Below are 26,365 nucleotides of genomic sequence, written 5' to 3'. Positions count from 1 at the left end.
TCTGACTAGTGGGAGCAATGCCTAGTAAGTGCATGCAAAAGGATGCTGGTTGACCTCAGGTAGATCAACCAAAACACCGCAGAGACACCATCACGTGTCTCGATGTAAGTGTATCTCGGACATTGCCCCCCGTCTTGCCATCACTATCTTGGGCCTAGAACCTAGTCACATCAGTATCCCGGTCCATCCATATCCAATGTTTGTATTGGCTCTATGACTTTTACTCGTGTCAATACATAAGACAAGATGGCAACATTTAAAGCGATTCTGTACCAACTGCCACCCACCTCAAACCGCCATCACCGTTCTGTGGCCCCAGGACCAGACACGGCGTGGTGAAGACTACAGAGCGGCTGTTTGGGGTGGGTAGGGACCAGTACAGATTCGCTTTATACTCCTATACTTAGCACTCAACTATGTATAGAGGCTTAAACACCCTATATGTCTCCTTTATTTCTGGACGTCCTAGAAGTCACACATTCTTAATGTACAAGAGAGTGATAGTTACCTCCATCATTGTTTGTAAGAGGTCATAGCAACATCCCAGGAAGGTGGTCATAGAGGTATCGCTCATACCCACATCCTAAACAGCGTGAGGAAAGCACAGTCAGTGCAAAGTATCAGTGCTGTATACCCTCACATCCCCGTTCCGGGGGGTCACTATATATGCTTTGTTACATGGTCCTAGAGTATAGTATATGGATGACATGCTCTGCAGAGGGATCATATCAAGGAATATGAGATGGCTTTCTTTATACTGACCCATGTATCACCAGTTATAGAGACATTTGCATGTGTAATAGGTGGAATACAAAATTTCTGCAACTGGTTTTTAACCCATTATTCTTTTTTTAATTTTCATGTAATACACTGCACTGCAAGCAGCCAATCCTGACAACTCCCTGTTGGCTCGGTCTCCAGTTACTCCTCCCATGAATGTTCATCTAAGCTCTCATCTGACTTTAGATGAGCGTTCAGGAGAAGGCAGGAGCGGCTGGAGACTGGGGAGCCAAATATTAGGGTGAACAATGAATGCAATCGAGCAGCTTGCAATGTATTGTAATACATACATACATAAGTGACCTACAACCAACTGCAGTATTCTACACAAAAAAGTGCTGTCTGTAACCCATAAGCCTCCTGGACACTAACATTATATGGGGCACAGAAAGGGGAGGCTAAATCATGATGCCATTTACACAGCACCATAGCGTCAGCTGTACCTACCCGTCTACACAACCGATCCTTTGGCGATTTACCAACCTAAAAGGAAAAGAGAAAGAGAGTCAATAAGAGGCAGAGACTGGTGAGATCAGGAGGGTCCATCTACCAAACATGCGCAAAGCCCCATGCCACAAAGTCCCTATAGTTACTAGTAAACCCTCCCCCCATTGCCAGCGTTCCCTATGGTTGGGGAGGGAACAGCTGAATTGTGTGTGGCTGCTGTCCCATGAGCCCCGGGCTGTACGCAGATACACACGGCTCATCTTTGCTCCCTGGGCCTTCAAGTGAACATTAATGATATTAAACATTGCAAATCACCTTATCCATGAGATACGCAGCAGCTGAGAAGCGCTTAATAATAAAGGTGTTCCACATCATCAGGGACAGTCCTGGAATACAACAAGGTATGAGTGTAGGTAACGGCCACGGAGAGACATAACTCACAGAGAGACATTATACCAGAGGATCAGGATCATCACCTATAGACTGGACTCAATATACAGAGCGTCTGATGTTTAGTACACCGCCGCATCATTTATGAACCATCTGGCACGGACACCGGGTGACACTATACTCTACTGCAGGAGTAGGGAATGTTCAGCCCTCCAGCTGTTGCAAAACTACAACTCCCAACAACTAAAGTTTTGTCTGTCCAGGCATGATGGGAGTTGTAGTTTTGCAACAGCTGGAGAGCCAAGGTTCCCTACCCCTGCTCCAGTACAATAGAAGTACCAAATCTGGACATATATTAAACTGATCATCCCAAACAATTATTCCATATGCCTTATACATAGGTCCCTGATGCTGCAAGAACAGCTGTGGTCCATCATAATACACAGACCTGGGATACATCCTGTAAGGTGTGAGGTGCGGCCTCCATGGATCCCACAGATGATCGATCGGATGAGATCTGGTGAATATAGAGGCCGAGTCACCACCTTGATCTATGAACAATGTCTGCAGTGTGGCCCCCCGTGGCATTATCCTGCTGACCGCTGCCATCAGGGGATCCTGCCGCCATGAAGGAGGGTAGAGCTTGGTGTGTATAATGGTTAGGTAGGTGGTTTGTGAACAGTGCCCATCACACTACTCCCGCCAGCTCGCCTCCCATAGTGCATCCTGGTGCAATGTCCTGACTCCTTTCTATCATAGCCAGCTGGAATATTTTCAGCAGTTTTCTCTATGGCAGCTCTTTTGTGGGGTTACAATGCAAAAGCATAGTCTTCATTCCTCAAATGCATCAGTGAATGATGGTCATTGGTCGCTCTTAATTGGACACTTTTGGTTGGTACTAACCACTACATACTGAGAAGCCCCACAAGACCGGCTGCTCTGGAGATGATCTGACTCAGATGTCTTACACAAGAACTCCTGACATATCCCTCCTCTGACAGGCACCACTGTCACCATATAATTCATACTATTTACTTCACCCATCAGTGGTTATAGTATTATGGGTGATTGGTATATATATATATAGTAGGAATGTACAGTACATTATAAGGGCCCCCCCTCATTGCAACGTATTATGGCTAATGGGTATATATAGTAGGTATGTACAGTATATTATAAGGGCCCCCCTCCCTCCTTGTGATGTATTATGGCTGATGGGGGTATTTATATATTAGTTATATAGTAAGTATGTACAGTATATTATAAGGCCCCCCGCTCCCTCCTTGTGATGTATTATGGCTGATGGGTATGTGTGTGTATATATATATATATATATATATATATATATATATATATATACACACACATATATATATATATATATATATATATATATATATATATATATATATATATATATATATATATACATACACACACTTATTTATTTATTAGGTATGTACAGTATATTATAAGGCCCCTCCTTCCTCACGTTGTATGCTTAGATGGCATAAAGACTAACAACACTGATGACTTTCTATTCCACTTACCAAACTGTACATGAGCGTTACTAATGTTCTTTAAATGATCCACAGACCGGACAAGAAAATGGGCTTCCTGTGGAGACGGAACAGATATCTGCTGACTTATATACCCGACCAGTGTTCCCTATTCACATATATAATACACACATTGTATCTAGCCGCAATTCCAGTTACAATCGGAAGGAAACTAACAAAGAAAGTAACTAAGTCTACTGCGGCCCCTTCTCCATGACACATAGAGAGATGTTATTACCTCGGGATCTTTGTTCCACTGAACCATGTACTCCCAGCAACAGTGAGCGAGCAACACATCCAGGTCGAGACTGCACGGGAAATGCTGGTACACCAGATTCATCAGCTCTACAACTGAGAGGAAGCAATAGAATCCAGATATTACTCACATTACTTATAATTCCTTGCCATATTAGACAATTCTGTACCACGAGGCTTAATCCCCCCCCCCCCCCCTGGTTTTGGTGTGTCCCAGAGACAGTTACTAAGGGTCTCCATACATCTTATACTTTTGTGGGCTTTACCTGCCGCTTGCAGTATAAGGTGTATGGGGCTTTTCAGACTGTCCACCAACAGATGAGGTCAGTGGAGAAAGCATCCGGGCGTGATGGATAATCAGCACTCAGCCCCTTTGTTCTGGGAGAGACCTCCCCCGTCCCCACAGAGAACACAGGGGCACTTGGCCATGCCAAACATTTATGTGTATGGGAGGACGAGGGCCGGATGGTACAGATACCAAACAGCCATCACTTGTGGAAGGTGTATGGCCACCTTAAAGGGAAAGTGTCACCTAAATTTTCTTTTACCGATTAGAGTCCGATACTGAAACTTGTTCTTTTATTCTAATCTGTCTCTATTTTCCGACTGTAATTTTTTTACTTTCACTTTTTGTACATTGTTATGGGGGCTGCCATATTGCCTGAGCTGTTCTTAACAGCGTTTAGGGAGATGCTTTACAGATGACAATAGACAGACTCTGTCCCCTTGAGATGAATGTGAGACATTACTGAGCGCGCTCTGTGACCTGTGAAGAGGTCATTCCCCAGGGAGCTGCTATTGTCTTCTCTTTCTACTGATGTCACATGACGCTGCAATGCTGTACAGATCACTTTACTGCAGCCTCCTCTTATCACAACAGACAAAACAGGAAGTCTGTTTAGTTTTAGCCCCAGTGGTGAGAAATGAGAACTGCAAGATATTAGGATTATTTTATAATATAGATAGAAAAATGGAAAGTTAGAAAAAAAAAGGCACCAAAAATTCTTAAAAGTATGTTTAATATAAAAACTTTTTTTTTATTTATACAATAAGTCCTTTTCTGATGACACATTCCCTTTAGGACAGAGATTCTTGGAGTAGCAGTCACCTACTACTTATATACACAGCAGTAGCAGTAAAGAACCACATATATTTTAGTCCCTCTTAACCCCTTATTGCCCACGCACTAGGACTACACACCTCACATTATGCACACCCATTACCTTCTCCCTCACCTTGATATTCCTCTTTGGCATCTTCTGATTGCTTTGTCTCCAGAACAGCAACAGTCATGCTGGTTTCCGCTGGCTCCGATGCACTTGCTTCCTCTACGTCCCTCTTCTCCCGAGCCATCTTTAACAACCCAGGGCATATGTCTTGTTTAAACACCCACTTGGCCACCGTGTCCGCTACACCACCTGGAAAAGACCATTATCACACAGTTAGGATTACAATACACCATAAAGTCCTTTGAGAGTCATGTGATACATTGCTATCTCTGTTCACCTTTCCCGCCTTCCAAAATCTTCTTGACAGAGAGTTTCCCCAGTGGCTCCACCTGCAGGGAGGAGATCTTCGACGTCTTAGTTAACCCCTTGCAGTGCAGAAGGGTCTGGAGGATGAGACAGTCTTCTAGCTGCTTCAGTAAGAGCTTCCAGTACTCCGTGTCTAAGGAGAGGGCTTCCCAGGAGTCGGTCATGGACTCGCCATCATCTCCCTGCAATGATTTTGGAAACTAGGAGAAGATCTAATGTCAGGTCGGTGGGAACAAGACGCAAAACAGCAGCATTACGGCAGCATTATGTCCTAAACCATTACATCCTAGACAGTGATAATCCAGCACCAGACTAGATATTACTGGGGATTCCCTCTATGGAGACCTAAGCGAAGCAGAAAGAAGAAGCAGCCTGAGAGCTAACAGGAAAGCAGCAGAAGTGTGAATGTCAGTGGAGAAGAAAAAAATAGTCATAGTATTAACAGAGCGTCACTGGCTACGATTATACGCCAGCCATGCTTACCCAATAGAGAGGCAGGTAGACAGAGGTCAAAGGTCAGCGGCACACTGTTCTATTGCTTGGGTTTTGTTTAGCAAAGAGAAGAGCAGTCACCAAAAGGAAGAGATTATTACGTTATCCACCGCAACCTGCTGATCATGTGACCAGGCTTAGTCCAACTAAGTAAAGCTTAAATATTAGGGCTATAGGAGAAGCTGACAGTAATTACTCCAAAAGGATAACGATAACTTTATACGTATACTGGAAACTGTGCAATTACCTTCTTCTCTGCCAGGGTGTTAGTGATGTTGGCAGCTACAGAGTGCCCAACATGGGCAGACAATAACGCTGCTCCGTTGCTGCTGGACTGTACACAGGCAGTTCGCATCTGCTGCCACCACGGAGAGACGGACTGCAGATCCCACGTCTCATCTATGGCCACTAAACAAAACATGTGCATTAGGCCATTGTGGCTAAAAAAAAGAACTTAGTAGAAACTAATAGGATTTCAGTCACACCAGACTGTTCCACTCTTGTGCTTTAGACTACAGGAAAGCTTGGAGAGGCCAACACCGCTCATAGCCCTGACCATACAAAATCATCCTCCCCTTCTCAGCACAGTTAGGGCCGTATTACATGACCCGATTACTTATGTAAGCGAGCGCTGATCTGCTAGATCGGCGCTTGCTTACTGAGCCCATATACAGCACGTTAATCATGCTGCAAATATATATATATATATATATATGTTAGCAATGTCCATGCAGCCCTTGCCTAATAAATGAAAATAATAAAGTTATACATACCTCTCTGTGCACCCTGATGTCCTGTAGCTTTGGCTGCTCCCAACAGTGTCTGAGGTGACAGGTGAGTCAAAGAACCAGCCACCCGGACAGTGCTGTGGCCAGTGATTGGCTGAGTGGCCTGTCGCTTGTTGGGAGTGGGACGAAGCTACAGGACATCAGGGAGCGTGAAGAGGTATGTATACAGTTTATTTTTATTACAGCCGTTGGCCATGCATCACTATTACATGTAGCAATGCGCACTTAGCGGCCGATGATTTTAGGTCAGAGTCTAAAGACAAGATTAGCCGATGATCCTTGTCTTTATTACACAGAGCGATAATCTGCTGAATTGGCCTGATTCTGCAGATTATCGCTCTCTGTAATAGGGCCCATACTATCCACTATACTCGCTTTCATTCTCTTCCTCATCCTCCTTTTAATTACTTTCCGTACAGCATAAAGACACCCACCTTTCATGCTGCTCAGTCGAGACAACATACTATGGAGACAGCACAAAGACTTTGCATTTTCCAAGATCTCCTTCTCCTTCCAGAGCCAAACTTTGAGAAGTAGAGACTGCAACAAGACACAAGTAGTGAGGATCGATGACTGGGACTGAGCCGCAATACCAGGCAAAACCACTATGAAAAGTATGGCGCTGTAACTTGTACACAATGAAGGGTACACAGCACCTGCTGAAGCATCAGCTGATTATGGGGGATGCTGAGGGTCAGACGCTGATGTGATACTGATTGCTTATATGTAAGCTGGGGCCCCCACTGATCATTAGCAGAGGTGTCCTGCGACCCTATGTGAATGACGCAGCGGTCAGGCAAGCGCACCGCTGCTCCACTCACTCCCACAGCGCACAGTACTGCATTTGACCAGCTAATGGTGCGTTTACACAGGCAGATTTATCTGACAGATTCTGGAAGCCAAAGCCAGGAATGGATTTGAAAAGAGGATAGATCCCAGTCTTTCCTCTATGACCTGATCCCTGTTTATAGTCTGTTCCTGGTTTTGGCTTCAAAGGTCTGTCAGATAAATCTGTCTGTGTAAACGCACCATTAGTCAGTCCCATAGTGAGGGCTAATGCTTATTAGTTTTATTATTATAATTAATATTATATATATATATATATATATATATATATATATATATATATATATATATATATATTTTATTTTTTTTTATTATTATTACTTGCTAATTAGCTAATGCTCAGCACGCATGCTTGACTTCTTATGATTAGTGGGGGTGCCAGCAAGGGACCTCCCACCAATCAGATACTTGGGACACTTGTAATATAGAAATAACCACTTAAAAAGAACCTGAAAACCCCTTTAGATTATGTTTACACAACATTTTTTGAGGGGGAAAAATACAGCCGTGACTATTGATCATTTACGATATATTCTGGTTTCAAAAAAACGTTATGTGAACATACTCTTGAAGGAATTATCCAGGATTAGAAAACCCCTGTGTTCAGGTAGTGTGTGGCATTACAATTAGTCTCCATACACTTGAATGGAAGAAAGCTGCAAAACCCCCCACCCATGATGAAGACAAGTGCCGCGCTGTTTCAGGAAGAAAGCAGCCATAACTTTTTAAAGCCTGGATAACCCCTCTAATATTGAGCTCAGTATAAGAGAGGGGTAAAGATACAAGGGAGGCCTTAATTGCTCTTTATATAGGTGTTAGCTAGAACCTCAACACTGACAAAGACGCTATCAATGGAAGTGTCGCCCCAATGCAGATCATACCATGATTATTTGCCATCACCCATTATATTATACGGACACCCGTTTCTAGCGGAGCCATTGTGGATATAGTAGTATATATTTTACTAGTGATGGATTCAGAATTCTCGTATCAGTCTCATACCAGTAATAGCTGCGGGCTCAGTCCTGCCTTCTCCAAGGTCTCGCACATCTGTTCTGTGGAACATTCACCGTGTAGACACCTCCAGAAAAAGAAGGATCCTGTGCAAGATACAATGAATCACGTTCACACTGCATAACAACGATATACAATATAAAAGGAGTAAAAAATGTGAGAACTGTGAATTGCTGGTCTGCAATAATCTGTATAGACACCACTGGAACCTTCCCATAGATCCAGAAACATAGTGCTACTCATGTATGCCTGAAATGTGAGCGCTCCCCCAATCTGCTGCAAAACTACAACTGGCCTGCACTAAAAGCACATGGATAGCAAGGAGCCCCTGGAGAAAAGCTGCTGTCAGTGTGCACAGGACAATAAGACAACAAACGGAAGAGAACTGAGGAATAAGAAGTTTTTGGTCGGGGAAAGTTGAGACAGAGAGACAGAGAGTTGAGAAAGAGAGAGAGAGAAAAGAGGACTACAAAGTAGGGCTGATTTTAATTTGACCCTAGGGGCCGTACAATTTTTTTTTGAAAATGTGATTAACAAAAAAAAAGACAAAAAAAACAAACAATGAGGTTCGGCTCACCTAATGCAATGTATTCCTCCTCACTTATCTTCTTCACATTGATGGCTTCCGGTTCACACTCCAGGTATTCCAGGAACGCCTTGACTGGTAATGTTCCATTCTCATCATCAGCAAAGCGGACGCCCGTCCTGGTGTGCTCCTGCTTGTAGTTCCGTATTAGGGTCTGCAGTCTTGTCAGCTCCTCCACCTCCAGCCTGAGCAGCAGGGCCAGCTCCTGGGAGGAGAACACTGACTGTGACACTCACATATACCTCCAACAGAAGGCCGCAATGTATCCCACCGTTTAGCAGGAGGCCTAACATGAATGCTGTAGTAGTAGTAGTGTCATGTAGTCACTAAGTGCCTGTCTCTAATTTCCAGTATGCGCATCTCCACTAGCGCCCCCCATTGGATACTTACTTTGGTAGAAGGCGAAACATCTGCTTCCACTGCAACAGAGCTGATATTTTGCACAGATTCATAGAGATGTAAAAGCTTCAGTCTGTCCTCGCAAAACCCAAGCAAACCTTCGTCCACATACTCCACCTCTGCGGGAAAATATACATTGTGTGAGAAGGGGGATCTAAGAAACATGTACAGTACAGTATGAAGAGCTAAAGGGGATGTATGGTTTAGAGTCATAAACCCTAATAATCACTCCGTAATAGTGGCTACATATATTTTTTTTTTAACATATTTTAATTTTTTTTTAGGAAAAAAATAACAGTGTCCTTAAATACATTCAAAAAGATATATGGACATACAGATCCAATAATAGCAGAAGGTCAGCTTTTTGTAGGAGTATATTTCATACCATGTTAAGTCTGGGCTGTATGTATAGAATCATCATCAGGTAAATAACAAGACAAATAAACACAAGAAAAGGTCACCGAAAACATCACTGTAAATTATGTAAAGTCTGTTCCATAAAGGAAAAGAATATACGAATATTGGATCAATCAGAGTTGTCATCCATTTCCAATGAAGAGGTAGAACCAAGTCTGAGTTTTCCCAAGGTGTTTGCTGCGTCCGCTTTACTATACCATTAAAATGAATAGGTAGAGTGTAATGCTTTATCTCTCCAGTGGTGGCGCTGTAGGGAAACTGAACACTTACTGCCAAGGTTTCCTCACAGATTACAGATGATTGATGGAGGTCCAAACAAAGAGACACCGTGTTTGTAAAAAAATACCCTCCTTGAGGCCTCCGTAATGATAAGCAGCTGACTGTTGCCTTTTAACATGTTTAGAAATCATCAGCCGCTGGCTAAACAGTGAGGCACGGCCAGCGGCTATAGGGAGAGAAAAAAAAAAAAAAAAAAGATACTTACCTGTCCAGGCTCCCTCACACCTGCTGCTTAACGCCTATGTTTCCTGCTCACCAAAGCCACCCCCGGCACTTCTGAACCAGTCTCCTCAGTGATAGGCAGCTTAGCCAATCAATAGACACAGCACATCGCCGTCTCGGCAATCTAGCAGATCGGCGCTCGCTTACAGTGTAATGTCGGGCATTGTAATACGGCTGTAACACACAGAGATAATGCAAAGTGGAGAACAATGTCAATGTTACCTTGGCTTCTGAGAGAGTCCAGCAAAGTCTGCGTGATGCTGGTGAGGGAGGAGAGGGGGACACGCTCACTGGACAGGAGGCTTTCCAGGGCCTGGAGACAGGAAACATGATGGATCATTACACTCTTCATACTAATATTACAGTTATAATAGAGGAACAAAAACCCGAGGAGACAAACAAGGACTCGACCTGCTTCTTAGTGGCCGGATATTTAATGTCTAGGAGAATCTCCTTTGCTTCTGCTTCCAATCGCTCTACAGTAGGAGAGAATAGATAAGAAAATGTAAATTCACTGTGAACATTTACATCCAAATCCTGAGTAGAAAAAATCGTTTCCAGCACCATTTGTGCTTAGCATCCTGGTAATAAGTGAGAACATTTATGGTTATGTGATGAGCGGGAGTTACACCATGTTGGATCAATCTCCCCTGATGGTGCGTTCACACCTACAGGATCTGCAGCTGATTTTCTGCAGCAGATTTCATTTAAATAACTGAACACAGCATCAAATCTGCTGCAGATCCTGTAGGTGTGAACGCACCCTGAAGGGGTTTTCTGAACTTTTTGATTTATGGCAACACCCAAGGGGTATACCCTACCATACCATACCATAATTGCCCAATTTGGGAGAATGAAGACCCCCAACCAAAGATCTGCCAACAGTGAGGGCAGACCATGGTGTGGCTGTGCCGCTCTGATGATACCAATTCACACATTTGCAAATCGTATAAGGTATCAGAAGCTGACTATCTAATGTGCACAGGGCCCTTCTGACTAGTCACAGACAACAATCGTCAGGGGAAAGAAGTTAGATTTTAACATGTCTAATCTTAAAAGGAAAATAAGGTGCAGCAAAAGGTCTAGCATCATATTCCCCCTCTCCTTAGAAAACATGCATGTTCAGCCAAACCAAGCATTCATGTGTAGGGGAGGAGAAATCAGATGGGATAGGTGGTCACTGAAAGCTATCTAATATGTAATGCCACCCTTAGGGTATAAACCCACACAACGTATATGCAGCGTATTTACTGCTGCGATACGCAGCAAACACGCAGCAAACACGCAGCAAAAACGCAGCAAATACGCAGCAGATTAGATCTAAATAACTGAACACAGCATAAAATCTGTACCAACAAATCTGCTGCGTATTTGTTGCGTATCTGCTGTGTATACGGTGTGTGGGTTTGTACCCTTAGAGGGGATATCCAGCGGTAGAAAAACACAGCCACTTTCTTCCAGAGACTGCGCCGCTCTTGTCTCCAGTTCAGGCGTGGTTTGCTATAAAGCGCCTTTCACTTCAATGGAATAAAAGGCCCTATTACACGAAACGATTATCGACCGTATATGGCTGATAATCGTCTTGTGTAATAGAAGACAACGATCAGCCGACATGAACGATGTAGGCTGATCGTTGTCTGTTGTGGTCTTTCAACATGTTGCAAGACAAATGACAATGATAGCAGCGATCTGCAGCCGTTGCTCCGTGGAATAGGAGCGGCAGCAGCAGACCACTGCTATCTTCTATGGGCTGCCTGGACGATCTAGCAATCACCCAGGCAGCCCAAGGTGTTACAGGGGTTATCCAGCGCTACAAAGACATGGCCACTTTCTTCCAGAGACAGCACGACTCTTGTGTCCAGCTTGGGTGGGGTTTTGCAGCTCAGTTCCGTTGAAGTGAATGGAGCTTAATTGCAAACCACAGTCATGCTGTCCATAGGATACAGAATAAAAATGACACTTGCCATGATTTGGAGCTTTGGCTTTTAGCAATGTGGATAGCTTCTTGACTAAATGCATGTCCTTCGCCCGCTCACATTTCTTATCACTGGAAAAACAAACAGGTTTGTACATACGTTACAGATCCAATATAAAGCAAACTCAGTGGTACAGCAGAGACTGTGAGATACATCCCACGCCGGGTGACTATTTGGACATACTTTTAGAATTCTACTCTACATGACTACTAAAGCCCCTATTACACAGGGCGACTGTGGGGAGCAAATGAGCGCTGTCAGCGCTCGTTAGCTCCTAATTCCCCGCTGGCTGCTGGTGCTATTACACACACCGGCAGTGAGCGGGAAAGTGCAGAAGGGGCCGCAGAGAGCTGTGGGGGGGCTGCCCGGGAGATCGCTAGATCATCCAGGCAGCCCATAGAGGATAGCGGCGGTCTGCTGCTACCACTCCACAGCCGTAACGGCCAATAAGCTTTCCGTGTAATAGGGCCTTAAGCATGCTATCTGCTCATCCTGAAAAAGTCCAAAAATCAAATCAACTGGTTTCAGAAAGTTATATAGACTTTTAAATTACTTCTATTTTAATATTTACACTCTTCCAGTACTTATCAGCTGCTGTATGTCCTGCAGGAAGTAGTGTATTTCCAGTCTGACACAGTGCTCTCTGCTGCCACCTCTGTCCATGTCAGGAACTGTCCAGAGCAGGAGAGGTTTTCTATGGGGATTTGCTGCTGCTCTGGACAATTCCTGACATGGACAGAGGGGGCAGCAGAGAGCACTGTGTCAGACTGAAAAGAATACACCCCTTCCTGCAGGACATACAGCAGCTGATAAGTACTGGAAAGCTTCATAGTTTTAAATAGAAGTAATTTACAAATCTATATAACAGTTGATTTGAATCCCCCCCAGAGTACCCCTTTAACCCCTGGCTAGGCTATATGGGGTTCTTGCTGAGTAACAGCAGCCAGTCCACTCACCTGAGAGCCAGATGGAACGGGATGTTTACCGTCCTCACATTCCCAGACACTGGATCTATCAGGCAGATCTGATACGTCTGTGGCTGCCAGCCTTGGCTCGTCACATTGTTTAGCCCCATGATCTTATACCCGGGGTACAGCAATCTAAAAGAAGAAGTCTACATTTAAGGACAGCACCGTGGGATTAGTGAATAATCTGCACAGATTAATGTTACCATTATGCTGCACTGTCCATTATTGTAAATCTACGGCAACTGAGGATAATTCTTATGTAATCTCTCCTAACGTCCTCACCTAGTAATGGCTTCTGCAACACAAAGCATGGCAGCGGAAATACTCAGTATCACTGATGTGCATGTCTAGGAGCAGCACTCCCACATCCCTCCTGTGCATGATACTGCAGCCGATCCCCTGTCGACTTCAATGTGATGGTGCTGATGTGCATCGCAAGTGGCCAGGGCAGTGTTATGCAGCAAAAACAATGACGAGAAGACAGTGCTCAAGCTGTGCTACAACCTCCCCGTCATATACTGATGGAATATCCTTCTAAATCATATGAAAGGGAAAGGCCGGTGTGGGACATTTTTTTCAAAAGAGTCGGGGAGAAGGTGGCCGAACATAACATGCACCTACCTCCCTGGCTCCAGTGTTGGGGTCCACTGTCTTCCTCTGTGGTTCCTGGTCCCCCAGCCACGTCCTGGTCTGAGCGGGTACCCAGGTTGTGTTGTGTCAGTCTCGCTCAGAAAGTCAGCGGCTGAGATGGGACCACACTCAGACCAGGAAGTAGCGGTGAGACTGGGAACCGGAGCAGAGGACAGCGGACCCTATCACTGGAGCTGGGGAGGTAGCTGCATGTTGTTAGGCTCAGCCACCTCCTACCCGGCTTTTTTTGAAAAAAATGTCAGACTCCAGACTTCTCCTTTAATCTGCATGAAGACGAGACATGAGAAGCTGCCAGTGACCGCTAATGCCGCTTACCTCAGGAATAGACTGGAAAAATATTACTCCCAGGAACATATGTTGTCTCTACAGCTTTTTCTTGGAGATGTAACTAAACTACACCTAAGTAACATATGGCTCCTCCAATGCCTGAGGAACCCCATCACATAAACACCACCTCTACACCTCACCTGCAGTGTTTCCCCACATTAAAAGCCCCGACGCGTGGTCCTTGCTGGGTGCTCCACACCTCCAGTATCCCTCGTCTTGGGGCATAGATGACCAGGAACTGGGCGACTCTAGACGGACCCTGCGTACTGCCAAATGGAGAGAAATGTCCTCTGTCGGCTTCTCGCTCGTGTAAATCCTCCACTATCTGCATCCATCCAATCTGGGCATCCCGATAACCTACAATGCAACAATACAAAAACTATTAGGAACTGCAGTGTTATCTAGTACTGCAGCAAAGTGGTAATTCTAGTCACCATATCCTAATAGGAGGACTGTGTGCAATTACATTACCAGAAACAGGTTAAAGGGGTGTTCATCAAAATAAAATTCTTTTACATTAACTGGTGCCATAAAGTGCCAGAGATCTGTAATTAAAAAATCTCCTGTCTTCTAGAACTTATCAGCTGTATTCTTTCCAGTCTGGAGAGCATGAGAGGTTTTCTATGGGGATTTGCTGCTGCTCTGGACAGTTCCTGACATGGACAGAGGGGGCAGCAGAGAGCACTGTGTCAGACTGGAGAGAATACACCTCTTCCTGCAGGACATACAGCAGCTGATAAGCACTGTAAAGAATGTTATTTTTATAATTAACTGTAAATTGTAATATGTTTAGGCAGGTGGAGTCTATGCGGGGGAGGGGGTGCTATAATATAGGAGGGAGACCTGCTTATTTTGAAGGAATATGACAGCAAGCATTACATGCAGCACCACCGCAGGACAGTAATCTATGGACACGTTGGGTCCTCCAGAGATAGTGATGCCTAACAGATAAGCATGACTCTATGACACACAGCAGCTGATGAGTACTGGAAGAATTGAGTTTTTTAATTGAAGTAAATTACAAATCTATGGCACCAGTTGATTTAAAAGAATCTTTTTTTGTGAACTACCCCTTTAAGGATATTAGATTATAAGCTCTGTTGTCGGAAGAAGCGGTGTAGATAACACTGTAGGTCATGTGACATGGACAGACTGCCCACATCTACAGCAATGTACCAGTTACCAAATTTCTCTACAATTTACTGAATGAAACGTGCAGTATTACCCTTCCACATGCGGATTGCAATTCCTCTTCCCACATCCAGCAGAATGACTCTCCCAAAGTCATCGGTCACTGCGGCGAGTGTGTTACAGGGAGACAGAGTGACGCTCTCCCCATGGCGGCGGGAATCTGGGAGGCCGAATCTGAAATCAAATATCAGGGAGATCTGGAGTAAGCAGCATGACTATGAAAGAGTGACAAAAAAACAACAGAGAAGGTGACGTCTAGAGATGGGCGAATCTACTATCTACTATCTGCATTCTGCTCTTCAGGCTGCGGGCTCTCAAGTCTGCTACGCTCTCCCCCGCTCCTCCCCGGGTGCTGGGAAAAGATGGACCCAGTCCTGGGAAATTTCTCCCAGTTTTCCAGGACTGGATCCATCTTTTTCCAGACCATGGAGAGGAGCGGCAGAGAGCAGAGAACACAGCCTAATGAGCGCAATGCAGATAGGACCCAAGTGATTCGCTTAGTTCCTACAGTAGATTCACTCATCTCTAGTGACGTCTGCTTTAGGTGATTCCCATCTCATATGACCCAGTACAGTGTCACTTTCCAACTGTTGCAAAACTGCAATACAATAACCATCATTGTCTGGACGGCCAAAAGCACAAAAGCCCACAGTGTCCTAATACTCTGTGTCTCAGGTATTGCTGGCCCCGGCTGCAAGTCAGGCAGGACCGTTTATAGTGGCACCCTAGAATGAGTGTCATAGTAAAATAAAGTTGGGTGAGGGTGCTAGTCTCCCTAACAGTCAAGAAGTACCTACCGGACAGCCAGAGGGGTTGCGGGCTCAACCTTAGGTTTTTGCTTTTGCTGTGGTTCTTCCTCGTGTTTGCTCTTCCAGCCCAGCCAGCCACTGTGATAGATACGGACATAGTTCACCGATTATACAAGTACATAACAACCACTCCTGGAAAACCACAGAAGCCAAACATATGTGCCGTATACCGACAACAAATAGCATCAACAGTACCTGGCAGCACTAAACAGGGCCGAGGTCAGCTTACTGGCAACGGCCAGGGCCACGTGGGATAATAAAGGCTGGGTGCTGCCCTGTAAAGACAGACAGGGAATTATACATGGAAAACCATCCAGAAAAAGGATTTACAAAATCATCAATATATACTGACCTCCAGGGCAAAAAAGAAGCCAGTGAATGGGTTAGAGCCCACAGTAATATACTGAGACATGGTGGGAGGGCTGCTCTTTATGGCGGCATTAAAGCCCCCCAAAACGGAGGCAGTCTTCATCTGATCAAAAGGAGAGAGGGCCATGACACCTGGAAAGACAGCATAAAAGTATTGTAAGGGTGCGTTCACACTTACCGGATCCGCAGCTGATTTTCTGCTGCGGATCTGCAGCAGATCCGCAGCACATTTCATTTAAATAACTAAACACAGCATCAAATCTGCGCCACCAAATCTGCTGCGGATCCTGTAGGTGTGAACGCACCCTAAATATACAATATATCAAACATTTTTATATGCCAGTACTATAGGAGTCCCCAGACCCCAGAAGTGAGGGTCCTTTTACATGCTCCGATATGGGGCACAAGAGGCGCTGATCATTGTTCTTGCCTTCAGAAGGCAAGAACAATCGTGCGGCTAGGCTACATGAAAAATCAATATATCGTTCCTGCGGCCACTTAAAGTGTAACCATCATTTAAATGTCATTTTTCAGGAATCAATAAGTATCAATAGTACAAGCCATAATAAAAAAAAAAAAAAAAAACCCTCTGTAATAGGTTTTATTGAGCAAAAGAGTTTCCTCCTACTCAAAAAGCGGTTTTCCTACCTCCCCCCCCCCCCTCACTTCAGGAGAAGCAGGGTTTCTGTGTCCATTATGCTCTATTGAGAGGGGAGGGGCTGAGGGGGATGAGTTAGTACGGAGAGGAGGAAAGGCAGGCCTACACAGCACATCATCCTGCAATCTTCTCTCACCAAGATCCCAGATAAGCACTGACCTTTCTGACCTGAGAATCCAGTGTTTTATGTGCCCAGGCAGTCTCCAAACTGTAAGCTGCTTCTCTTCTCTGCCTGCTCAGTCATCCCCCTCGGCCCCTCCCCCCTACATAGGTTATAATGGACACAGCAGAACCAGTCTTCAGTTTGCTTCTCTAATGTAGACGACTTTGCCTGATAATGCACAGATAAGAAGTGAGGGGGAGGGGGGGAGGCTGCAAAACAGCTTTTTGCCTATTACAGTTTCTTAAAATCACTTGGACTATTGATTAAAAAAAATGTAAATGAGTCTCACTTTAAATATATTGAGAAATTTTACATAAGATGTGTGACAAATAGAAATAAATTTTGAAGCCGTACAAAAGATGCAATCAGCTGATCATCGGGCTGTTTCCCACTCCTTGGTTGACCAATGTCCCTTTTACACGGCCTTATTATCGGCCGAAAGAGCATTTCTAGCACCACTCCTTGCCGATAATCATCCTGTGTAAAAGGGGCTTCAGGGGTCCCTGTATATACAAGACATGGCTGCACCTCAGTACACGTAGCTTTGCCTAACAAAACAGCGAATAGAGCTGCGGCGTTTTCTTCATTGCGTTCATCCGCAGAGGAGGACAATGACCCCGGGGTCACACTCCCACCCATCACACACTGAGTCATCTCCAGGAAAGGCCGTGAAACAAATTCCTGGAAAACCTGTTGCCATGAAACTGCAGTGAGAAGTGTGACATGAAGGGGACGTGTGAAAGCGGCCTCAGAATGTGTGTATAGGGCGGATTTACTCACCGACGCTGACATGATCGACGATAGTATCGATATCCTGCAGGCCCCACTTCTTATAAGCCAGAGGAGGCGGCTGGACGTTCTCATTGCCAGAAGCGGCAGCTGAGTAATAAAACAAAATGAAGAGGATGATTTACCATCAGGTATCAGATAAGCCGACTAAGTTTTTTTGTTTGTTTTGTAACATATTTTATTAGTTTTCAGGGAAGAAAAACAAGATACAGTGTCAGTATATACAATCATACAGATAACAGCTTCAGTAATAGCAGAAAGTCAGTTCTCTATAGAGTATATTTGGTCCTATCGGTCCAGGCTGTATGTGCAGAACCTTTTATCGATAGGTAAAGTACCGATCATCAACAGTTAGTAACAAAAACATAAAACCTAGTAAAGGTCACCGAGAACATCACTGTATATTATATAACACAGAAGTCTGTTCCATAAAGGAAAAGGATAGAAAAACACTGGAACAATCAAGAGTTTCCATCTACATACAATTAAGAGTTGGAACCAAGTCAGAGTCTCCCCAAGGCGTCTTCTGCGTCCGCTTTATTACACCATGGAGAGAGGTTAAAGTGATGCATAATAGATTCTCGATCTTGCGCGGATATTTTGTTAGTAAGGAAATCTCTCTATTTTAACATAAAACCCTTAAAAGATATTTCCTTGGTGCGTATTGCATCCAGTATAAGCGATTCTATCAGCTCAGGGAGGGTAGGTAACGTATTTAAAGGGAATGTCACCTAAATTTTCTCTTACTGATTAGAGTCAGATACTTGTTCTTCTATTCTAATCGGCTTTTATTTTCTGACTTAATTTTTTTTATATCACTTTTTGTACAATGGGGGCAGACATCTTGTCTGGACTGTCCTTAACAGCATTTAGTGACATGCTTTACAGCAAGACTTATGGATATAGACAACAATAGACAGACTCTTTCCCATTGAGATAAATGTAAAACATTACTGAGCACTTCTGTGACCTGTGAAGAGGTCATTCCACAGGGAGCTGCTATTGACTTTTCTATCTACTGGTGTCACATGACGCTGCAATGCTGTATAGATCACTTTACAGCAGCCTCCTCTTATCACCACAGACACAATAGAAAGTGTCAGCTTAGCTTAAGCCCCAGTGGTCATTTTGTAGTGACACATTCCCTTTAAAGGGGAACTCCGGGTAGAGGTAAAAAAAAAAAAAATTTAACTTCTGCAGAGGCATATAACAATACTTACCTATCTATCCCAGTTTTGAAACTACCAAAAATCCATTTGTTTTGGGGGGGTTTTGTTCTGTTTTATGTTTCTGTATTTCCTGGTTGAGCAGATGTACTCAGTACTACAGGTTCCAGAATGCAATGCTTTCCCTCAGCTGTTCCATCACAGCCTTCCACCCTGCCTATTCCCCGCCAAAAGCTGTTGCAGAAGATCTAGGCTTTGTTTACACATTGCACTTTCATTGTGTTACTGAATTCATTGCAGTACTTTATAATTTCATTGTGGTCCCAACCGCACAGCACGCTGTATTCTCTACCTGTATCACCACACAGCACACTGTATTCTCTACCTGTAACACCACACAGCACGCTGTATTCTCTACCTGTAACACCACACAGCACACTGTATTCTCTACCTGTAACACCACACAGCATGCTGTATTCTCTACCTGTAACACCACACAGCACGCTGTATTCTCTACCTGTAACACCACACAGCACACTGTATTCTCTACCTGTAACACCACACAGCACACTGTATTCTCTACCTGTAACACCACACAGCACACTGTATTCTCTACCTGTAACACCACACAGCACACTGTATTCTCTACCTGTAACACCACACAGCATGCTGTATTCTCTACCTGTAACACCACACAGCACGCTGTATTCTCTACCTGTAACACCACACAGCACTGTATTCTCTACCTGTAACACCACACAGCACCCTGTATTCTCTATCTGTAACACCACACAGCACCCTGTATTCTCTATCTGTAACACCACACAGCACTGTATTCTCTACCTGTAACACCACACAGCACGCTGTATTCTCTACCTGTAACACCACACAGCACACTGTATTCTCTACCTGTAACACCACACAGCACGCTGTATTCTCTACCTGTAACACCACACAGCACACTGTATTCTCTACCTCTAACACCACACAGCACACTGTATTCTCTACCTGTAACACCACACAGCACATTGTATTCTCTACTTGTAACACCACACAGCACACTATATTCTCTACCTGTAACACCACACAGCACGCTGTATTCTCTACCTGTAACACCACACAGCACTGTATTCTTTACCTGTAACACCACACGGCACGCTGTATTCTCTAGCTGTAACACCACACAGCACGCTGTATTCTCTACCTGTAACACCACACAGCACTGTATTCTCTACCTGTAACACCACACAGCACGCTGTATTCTCTACCTGTAACACCACACAGCACACTGTATTCTCTACCTGTAATACCACACAGCATGCTGTATTCTCTAGCTGTAACACCACACTGTATTCTCTACCTGTAACACCACACAGCACTGTATTCTTTACCTGTAACACCACACAGCACGCTGTATTCTCCAGCTGTAACACCACACAGCACACTGTATTCTCTACCTGTAACACCACACAGCACACTGTATTCTCTACCTGTAACACCACACAGCACCCTGTATTCTCTACCTGTAACACCACACAGCGAACTGTATCCTCTACCTGTAACACCACACAGCGCTGTATTCTCTACCTGTAACACCACACAGCACTGTATTCTCTACCTGTAACACCACACAGCACACTGTATTCTCTACCTGTAACACCACACAGCACTGTATTCTCTACCTGTAAAACCACACAGCACTGTATTCTCTACCTGTAAAACCACACAGCACTGTATTCTCTACCTGTAAAACCACACAGCACTGTATTCTCTACCTGTAAAACCACACAGCACACTGTATTCTCTACCTGTAACACCACACAGCACTGTATTCTCTACCTGTAACACCACACAGCACACTGTATTCTCTACCTGTAACACCACACAGCACGCTGTATTCTCTACCTGTAACACCACACAGCACACTATATTCTCTACCTGTAACACCACACAGCACACTGTATTCTCTACCTGTAACACCACACAGCACCCTGTATTCTCTACCTGTAACACCACACTGTATTCTCTACCTGTAACACCACACAGCACACTGTATTCTCAACCTGTAATGCTGATATTGGAATAAAGCAAAGAACTTTTTAAATTAAATTTTTTTTTCTTTTCATCTCCACACACATATTATGATCGAGCATCTTTTATCTTTGAAGTTGATTCCCACAAAAATGACTTTATCTGATATTATCTTACATGGGATATACTGTTTATGCCTTGTTTTTTGTGCAGGTGGGATTGGCAGTGTTGGCTCTTATCATCTCTGCTGTTTACCATTGTCTATTTGTGTTACTGCATAATTTTTGTGCAGATGCTGCAGTACTGCAATGACACTCCAACATGTGTGAACATAGCCCTAATTTCTCTGTAGACTTTGGCACAATCAGCGAAGCTGTAACACCTGCTTCTGGCCAGTCAGAGATGGTGAGTCACGCCCTGCCCCCTGTCTGCATCATCAGCCTGTGCTCAGCAAACACACACAATGTGGGACAGAAACATGAAATATTTGTCTCCTAAGGTGGGAGAGCAGTGGGAGCGGGAGACAATGTGGATCCGCACAGAGGCCATTTTTTTCACTTCCTTCATTTCTATCAGCTTCCAGTGTGGCAGAACTGTACAGATACGGTAATACATTGTATAGACACATCTATATAAAACTTTTAATGTACTTTTAATAGAAAACAAGTTTTTCTTATCCAGAGTTCCCCTTTAATAGCCAGTTTCATAAGAGACACTGTAGCGATAGAAGCAGAGGTGGATACCTTTAGTAGCTATAGGTTCCCTAGGAGTTATAAGTAACTGGATTGGGGGATAAGTCACTGACTGACCTCAGTAGGTCTCAACAGTCGGACCCCCACCAATCACGGCGATCAGAGGTTTATTGTCCCGCATGAACAGAGCGGCAGCGCACATTGTGGGTAACACTGCAAAACATTAAAGATGGGGACACACATGCAAACAGCAAATGACGCAGTCCCCGCAGACGCCGCTCAGTCCCCGCACACGGCGCTCAGTCCCCACAGACGCTGCTGTTTTTCTTGTCGCTGCATCTGCTAATATGCAAAACCCTAATGATGAGGTCGTAGGGGTGAGAATCAGGGGAATAATTTTTTTTACTACTTTCTCCACATTTCTTGGAAAAATAAACCAAGAATAAAAGTCTATAACTAAATAATTAGATATTCTGACTTCCACCCACGCAGAGATATGCGGACGCCATGGAAACGCTCCTACAAACGGATGGACGGCGCATCCCAGGCACGGCAGGGAGAGATCTAGGAACGCTATGACAGCATGTACTATTTTTGCACTTGTAAATAAGGATTTGTGTTGCTTTCTTTCATACTTTGTTTTTCAATCCCCATTAAAGGGGAACTCGCGCAAAAATACTTTTCTTTCATATCAACTGGTTTCAGAAAGTTTCCTAGATTTTATAATTTACTTCTATTTTAAAATCTCCAGTCTTCCAGTACTTATCAGCTGCTATAGGTCCTGCAGAAAGTGGTGTATTCTTTCCAGTCTGACACAGCGCTCTCTGGTGCCACCTCTGTCCATGTCAGAAACTGTCCAGAGCAAGAGAAGTACGGCTCACGTACGATCGTCTAGACTGGATACCACTGCGACTTAATCTTAGCTTGGAGTATTAGCAGAGAGAAGTCTTGTAAGTTATCCTCTAACTCCACAGCCGGTTACCTGCCGTCCTATAGAATGAGATATGTTGCTGATCTGTGCCGAATGACCCACCCAGCACTGCTATACCTGTATGAAAGATACCGGATGGGGAGGGACATGTAATAAGGTGCCAACTTACCTCGTGCTACCTGATTGCGACAAGCCCTGAGTGACTGGAAAAGGCTGAAGCCATCGATGGTCACCACAGCGGATGGGTACAGGATGCTCATCTCTTCATGCTGCAGCAGAGAAACACCGAATCACAATGTGCAGGGAGCCTGAGCGCAGCTTTCACAGGGGGCAGCTGTCATGGGCACTATGCACTGATCAACACAGTAACTCATTTCTATTACATATACATAAATATTTCCTAATACTTTGCCCTAATAAAATTATATTACTCTGTACTATCACTTTATTAATATAAGTTGGATAGTTTTTATTTCTATATGTACTTCCAGTGATGCCACCAACGTATGTGTCAGGAGCTGCAGGGGGCCCCGTCACCCCTTACTGCTGCCACTCAATAGAAATGCATATGTATTATATATACAAAAAGTACTATACATTTATTTTAATTATATTAATTAACTTATATTGCAAAGTAATAAAACTTCAACTACATAACTATATACACTCACCGGCCACTTTATTAGGTACATTTGTCCAACTGCACGTTACCACTTAATTTCTAATCAGCCAATCACATGGCGGCAACTCAGTACATTTAGGCATGTAGACATGGTCAAGACAATCTCCTGCAGTTCAAACCGAGCATCAGTATGCACAACCATCTCTAGGGTTTACAGAGAATGGTCCGAAAAAGAAAAAACATCCAGTGAGCGGCAGTTCTGTGGGCGGAAATGCCTTGTTGATGCCAGAGGTCAGAGGAGAATGGGCAGACTGGTTCCAGCTGATAGAAAGGCAACAGTGACTCAAATAGCCAACCGTTACAACCAAGGTAGGCAGAAGAGCATCTCTGAACGCACAGTACGTCCAACTTTGAGGCAGATGGGCTACAGCAGCAGAAGACCACACCGGGTGCCACTCCTTTCAGCTAAGAACAGGAAACTGAGGCTACAATTTGCACAAGCTCATCGAAATTGGACAGTAGAAGATTGGAAAAACGTTGCCTGGTCTGATGAGTCTCGATTTCTGCTGCGACATTCGGATGGTAGGGTCAGAATTTGGCGTCAACAACATGAAAGCATGGATCCATCCTGCCTTGTATCAACTGTTCAGGCTGGTGGTGGTGGTGTCATGGTGTGGGGAATATTTTCTTGGCACTCTTTGGGCCCCTTGGTACCAATTGAGCATCGTTGCAACGCCACAGCCTACCTGAGTATTGTCGCTGACTATGTCCATCCCTTTATGACCACAATGTACCCAACATCTGATGGCTACTTTCAGCAGGATAATGCGCCATGTCATAAAGCTAGAATCATCTCAGACTGGTTTCTTGAACATGACAATGAGGTCACTGTACTCAAATGGCCTCCACAGTCACCAGATCTCAATCCAATAGAGCATCTTTGGGATGTGGTGGAACAGGAGATTGGCATCATGGATGTGCAGCCGACAAATCTGCGGCAACTGTGTGATGCCATCATGTCAATATGGAGCAAAATCTCTGAGGAAGCTTCCAGCACCTTGTTGTATCTATGCCACCAAGAATTGAGGCAGTTCTGAAGGCAAAAGGGGGTCCAACCCGTTACTAGCATGGTGTACCTAATAAAGTGGCCGGTGAGTGCATATTTTTAGATTTCCTTCATGAAATTATATAAATTTGTTATCTAAGTATTATTATTTTTTTTAAAGACACTGGGGGAGATTTATCAAAGGGTGTAAAATTTAGACTGGTGCAAACTGCCCACAGCGACCAATCACAGCTCCTCTTTCCTTTCAGCACTGCCTAAAGCTGAGCTGTGATTGGTTGCTGTGGGTAGTTTGCACCAGTCTAAATTTTACACCCTTTGATAAATCTCCCCCAATATATGTACAAATGAAACCTTGGAGTCTGGGCATAATTTGTTCCAAGAGCGGGCCTGTATTTCAAATTATTTGTATCTCAAAGCAAATTTGTCCATAATAAATCATTAAAAACACAGATGATTCGTTCCACAACCCAAAAATAAGGTAGGTAAGGTCTTCTGTAACAGTAAGGAAGGGGTTAATCAGTTAACTCTCCCTCCACATACAACTACCCAGATGGCTGCAATCCTGCTGGTACTAGTGTCGGCTGCCTGGAGCAGCTATCGGTGAAAGGGTTAATTCAGGGGTCAGAGGGAAGCAGCGGTGACATGGACAGGCACTGGAGGAGAGCCGGAAGGCGTCCGATCACAGGCAGAGCTGATCAGGTAGCAGTGGGTTAAAACGAGAGGACTTTCTACCAAGTACAGTACAGGATGGGGACACAGGGGGCTCGTATTAAGAAATCTTTCTCGTTGACCGAGTTACAGTTTTTTTTATATGGTAAGCTTGTCTAGTAAAATGCTCTCAGACCAAGTTACTTCTAATCCAGGGTTTTAAGATATTGGGAAAAAATATATATATATTTTTTACATTGTGTGTCAGCTGTAAGAGGAGGTGACAAAGGCCCTCTGCTGCCATCAATGGCTGTGTCGGGAACTGCTGGGCTGTACAAGCCCTAGTCCCGAAGTGTACACACATGGTATACACTCCGGCCAGGATCCCTAACGGCGATGTAGAAAACAGACATGTCAGTTTTCTGCGGCCGCAATTTAGTAAATAGCGGGCGCAGAAAACCCTGTCAGTGCACACTCCATAGTGTGCAGTGGGGAGTTCTGATGCGGACGTGCATGGATGCGCCCGCATCAGAACTAAGCAGCGTTAAAGATCATCAGGGATCCGGTCTCATCATCCGGGATGATCTTTTCTGAGACCGCGTATGAACATGGCTATAAAATGTATTCCTCACCCACATGATAGGGGATAACAAGGTGATTGTTGGGGGGTCTGAGGGCTGGGACACCCAGAGATCCTGAAAACAGAGGAACACTACTGTATCTTTTCTGGATTTAAAGGAACAATCCCGGTAAAACTGATGCGGTGGGTTACGCGTAGAGCAGATCATGAGGTGGTGGAGCCTGACACGGATTCTCTTACTGCCATTCTTTATATCTCAGTAAACAGGTATTCCCACCAAACCCCAGGATTCTCTACTGTAAGAGGTGCTTCTTCAGGCAGTGGAGGGGCAGCGTGCCATCATAGAGATGTATCTGTGAGAGGCCGGAACGATGTCCCTAGACGTGTTACCTGCTCGGTGACTCCGGGGTGTCTGGGGATCTCATACGTCCTGCACTTCAGCTGAAGGATAGGATCTTCATTTAGTAGTTGGGCAAGAAGCAGCACCCCGCTCTGGAAGAGAGTAAAGACAGCCTATGTGATGAGCCGTGCTCTGTGTGTCCATTACACTGCAGCTATCAGTGCTATATAACACGGTCATGTGATCAGTACAGCTTTATATCCAATGGGAGGAGCAAAAAAAAAAAAAAAAAGTGATATTGTCCCCCCCCCTTCTATATACAGAGTTCTCGGCACCCTTCCTAAGCTTATATGCTGGAAATTTAATATCTTACTGTATA

The 26,365-nt window shown here is 44.4% G+C and overlaps 1 protein-coding gene across 2 annotated transcripts in view; it reads right to left on the bottom strand.

Moving 5' to 3' along the window:
* The window catches only part of RAB3GAP2 (RAB3 GTPase activating non-catalytic protein subunit 2), a 62,745-nt gene that overhangs the window by 15,408 nt on the left and 20,972 nt on the right, over positions 1 to 26,365 (bottom strand). The window contains exons 7-30 of one of the 2 annotated variants that reach the window (XM_069954165.1): positions 26,037 to 26,138; positions 22,900 to 22,999; positions 17,902 to 18,000; positions 16,284 to 16,432; positions 16,127 to 16,206; positions 15,920 to 16,009; positions 15,157 to 15,296; positions 14,072 to 14,288; positions 12,942 to 13,085; positions 11,974 to 12,056; positions 10,421 to 10,485; positions 10,232 to 10,322; positions 9,083 to 9,210; positions 8,684 to 8,897; positions 8,095 to 8,192; positions 6,681 to 6,786; positions 5,706 to 5,866; positions 4,938 to 5,166; positions 4,667 to 4,849; positions 3,415 to 3,527; positions 3,168 to 3,234; positions 1,543 to 1,613; positions 1,228 to 1,263; positions 509 to 583 (exon numbers count right to left, since the gene is read on the bottom strand). In XM_069954165.1, coding sequence (XP_069810266.1) covers positions 509 to 583; positions 1,228 to 1,263; positions 1,543 to 1,613; positions 3,168 to 3,234; positions 3,415 to 3,527; positions 4,667 to 4,849; positions 4,938 to 5,166; positions 5,706 to 5,866; positions 6,681 to 6,786; positions 8,095 to 8,192; positions 8,684 to 8,897; positions 9,083 to 9,210; positions 10,232 to 10,322; positions 10,421 to 10,485; positions 11,974 to 12,056; positions 12,942 to 13,085; positions 14,072 to 14,288; positions 15,157 to 15,296; positions 15,920 to 16,009; positions 16,127 to 16,206; positions 16,284 to 16,432; positions 17,902 to 18,000; positions 22,900 to 22,999; positions 26,037 to 26,138 — 2,841 coding nt within the window. The remainder of the gene's footprint in view (positions 1 to 508; positions 584 to 1,227; positions 1,264 to 1,542; positions 1,614 to 3,167; positions 3,235 to 3,414; positions 3,528 to 4,666; positions 4,850 to 4,937; positions 5,167 to 5,705; positions 5,867 to 6,680; positions 6,787 to 8,094; positions 8,193 to 8,683; positions 8,898 to 9,082; positions 9,211 to 10,231; positions 10,323 to 10,420; positions 10,486 to 11,973; positions 12,057 to 12,941; positions 13,086 to 14,071; positions 14,289 to 15,156; positions 15,297 to 15,919; positions 16,010 to 16,126; positions 16,207 to 16,283; positions 16,433 to 17,901; positions 18,001 to 22,899; positions 23,000 to 26,036; positions 26,139 to 26,365) is intronic. The other variant, XM_069954166.1, reaches the window with a different exon arrangement.

The sequence above is a fragment of the Dendropsophus ebraccatus genome, chromosome 15, assembly GCF_027789765.1.
Source record: "Dendropsophus ebraccatus isolate aDenEbr1 chromosome 15, aDenEbr1.pat, whole genome shotgun sequence".
NCBI lineage: Eukaryota > Metazoa > Chordata > Amphibia > Anura > Hylidae > Dendropsophus > Dendropsophus ebraccatus.
The sequence above is the reverse complement of the archived record's forward strand: the minus strand, read 5'-3'. Positions and strand labels throughout refer to the sequence as shown.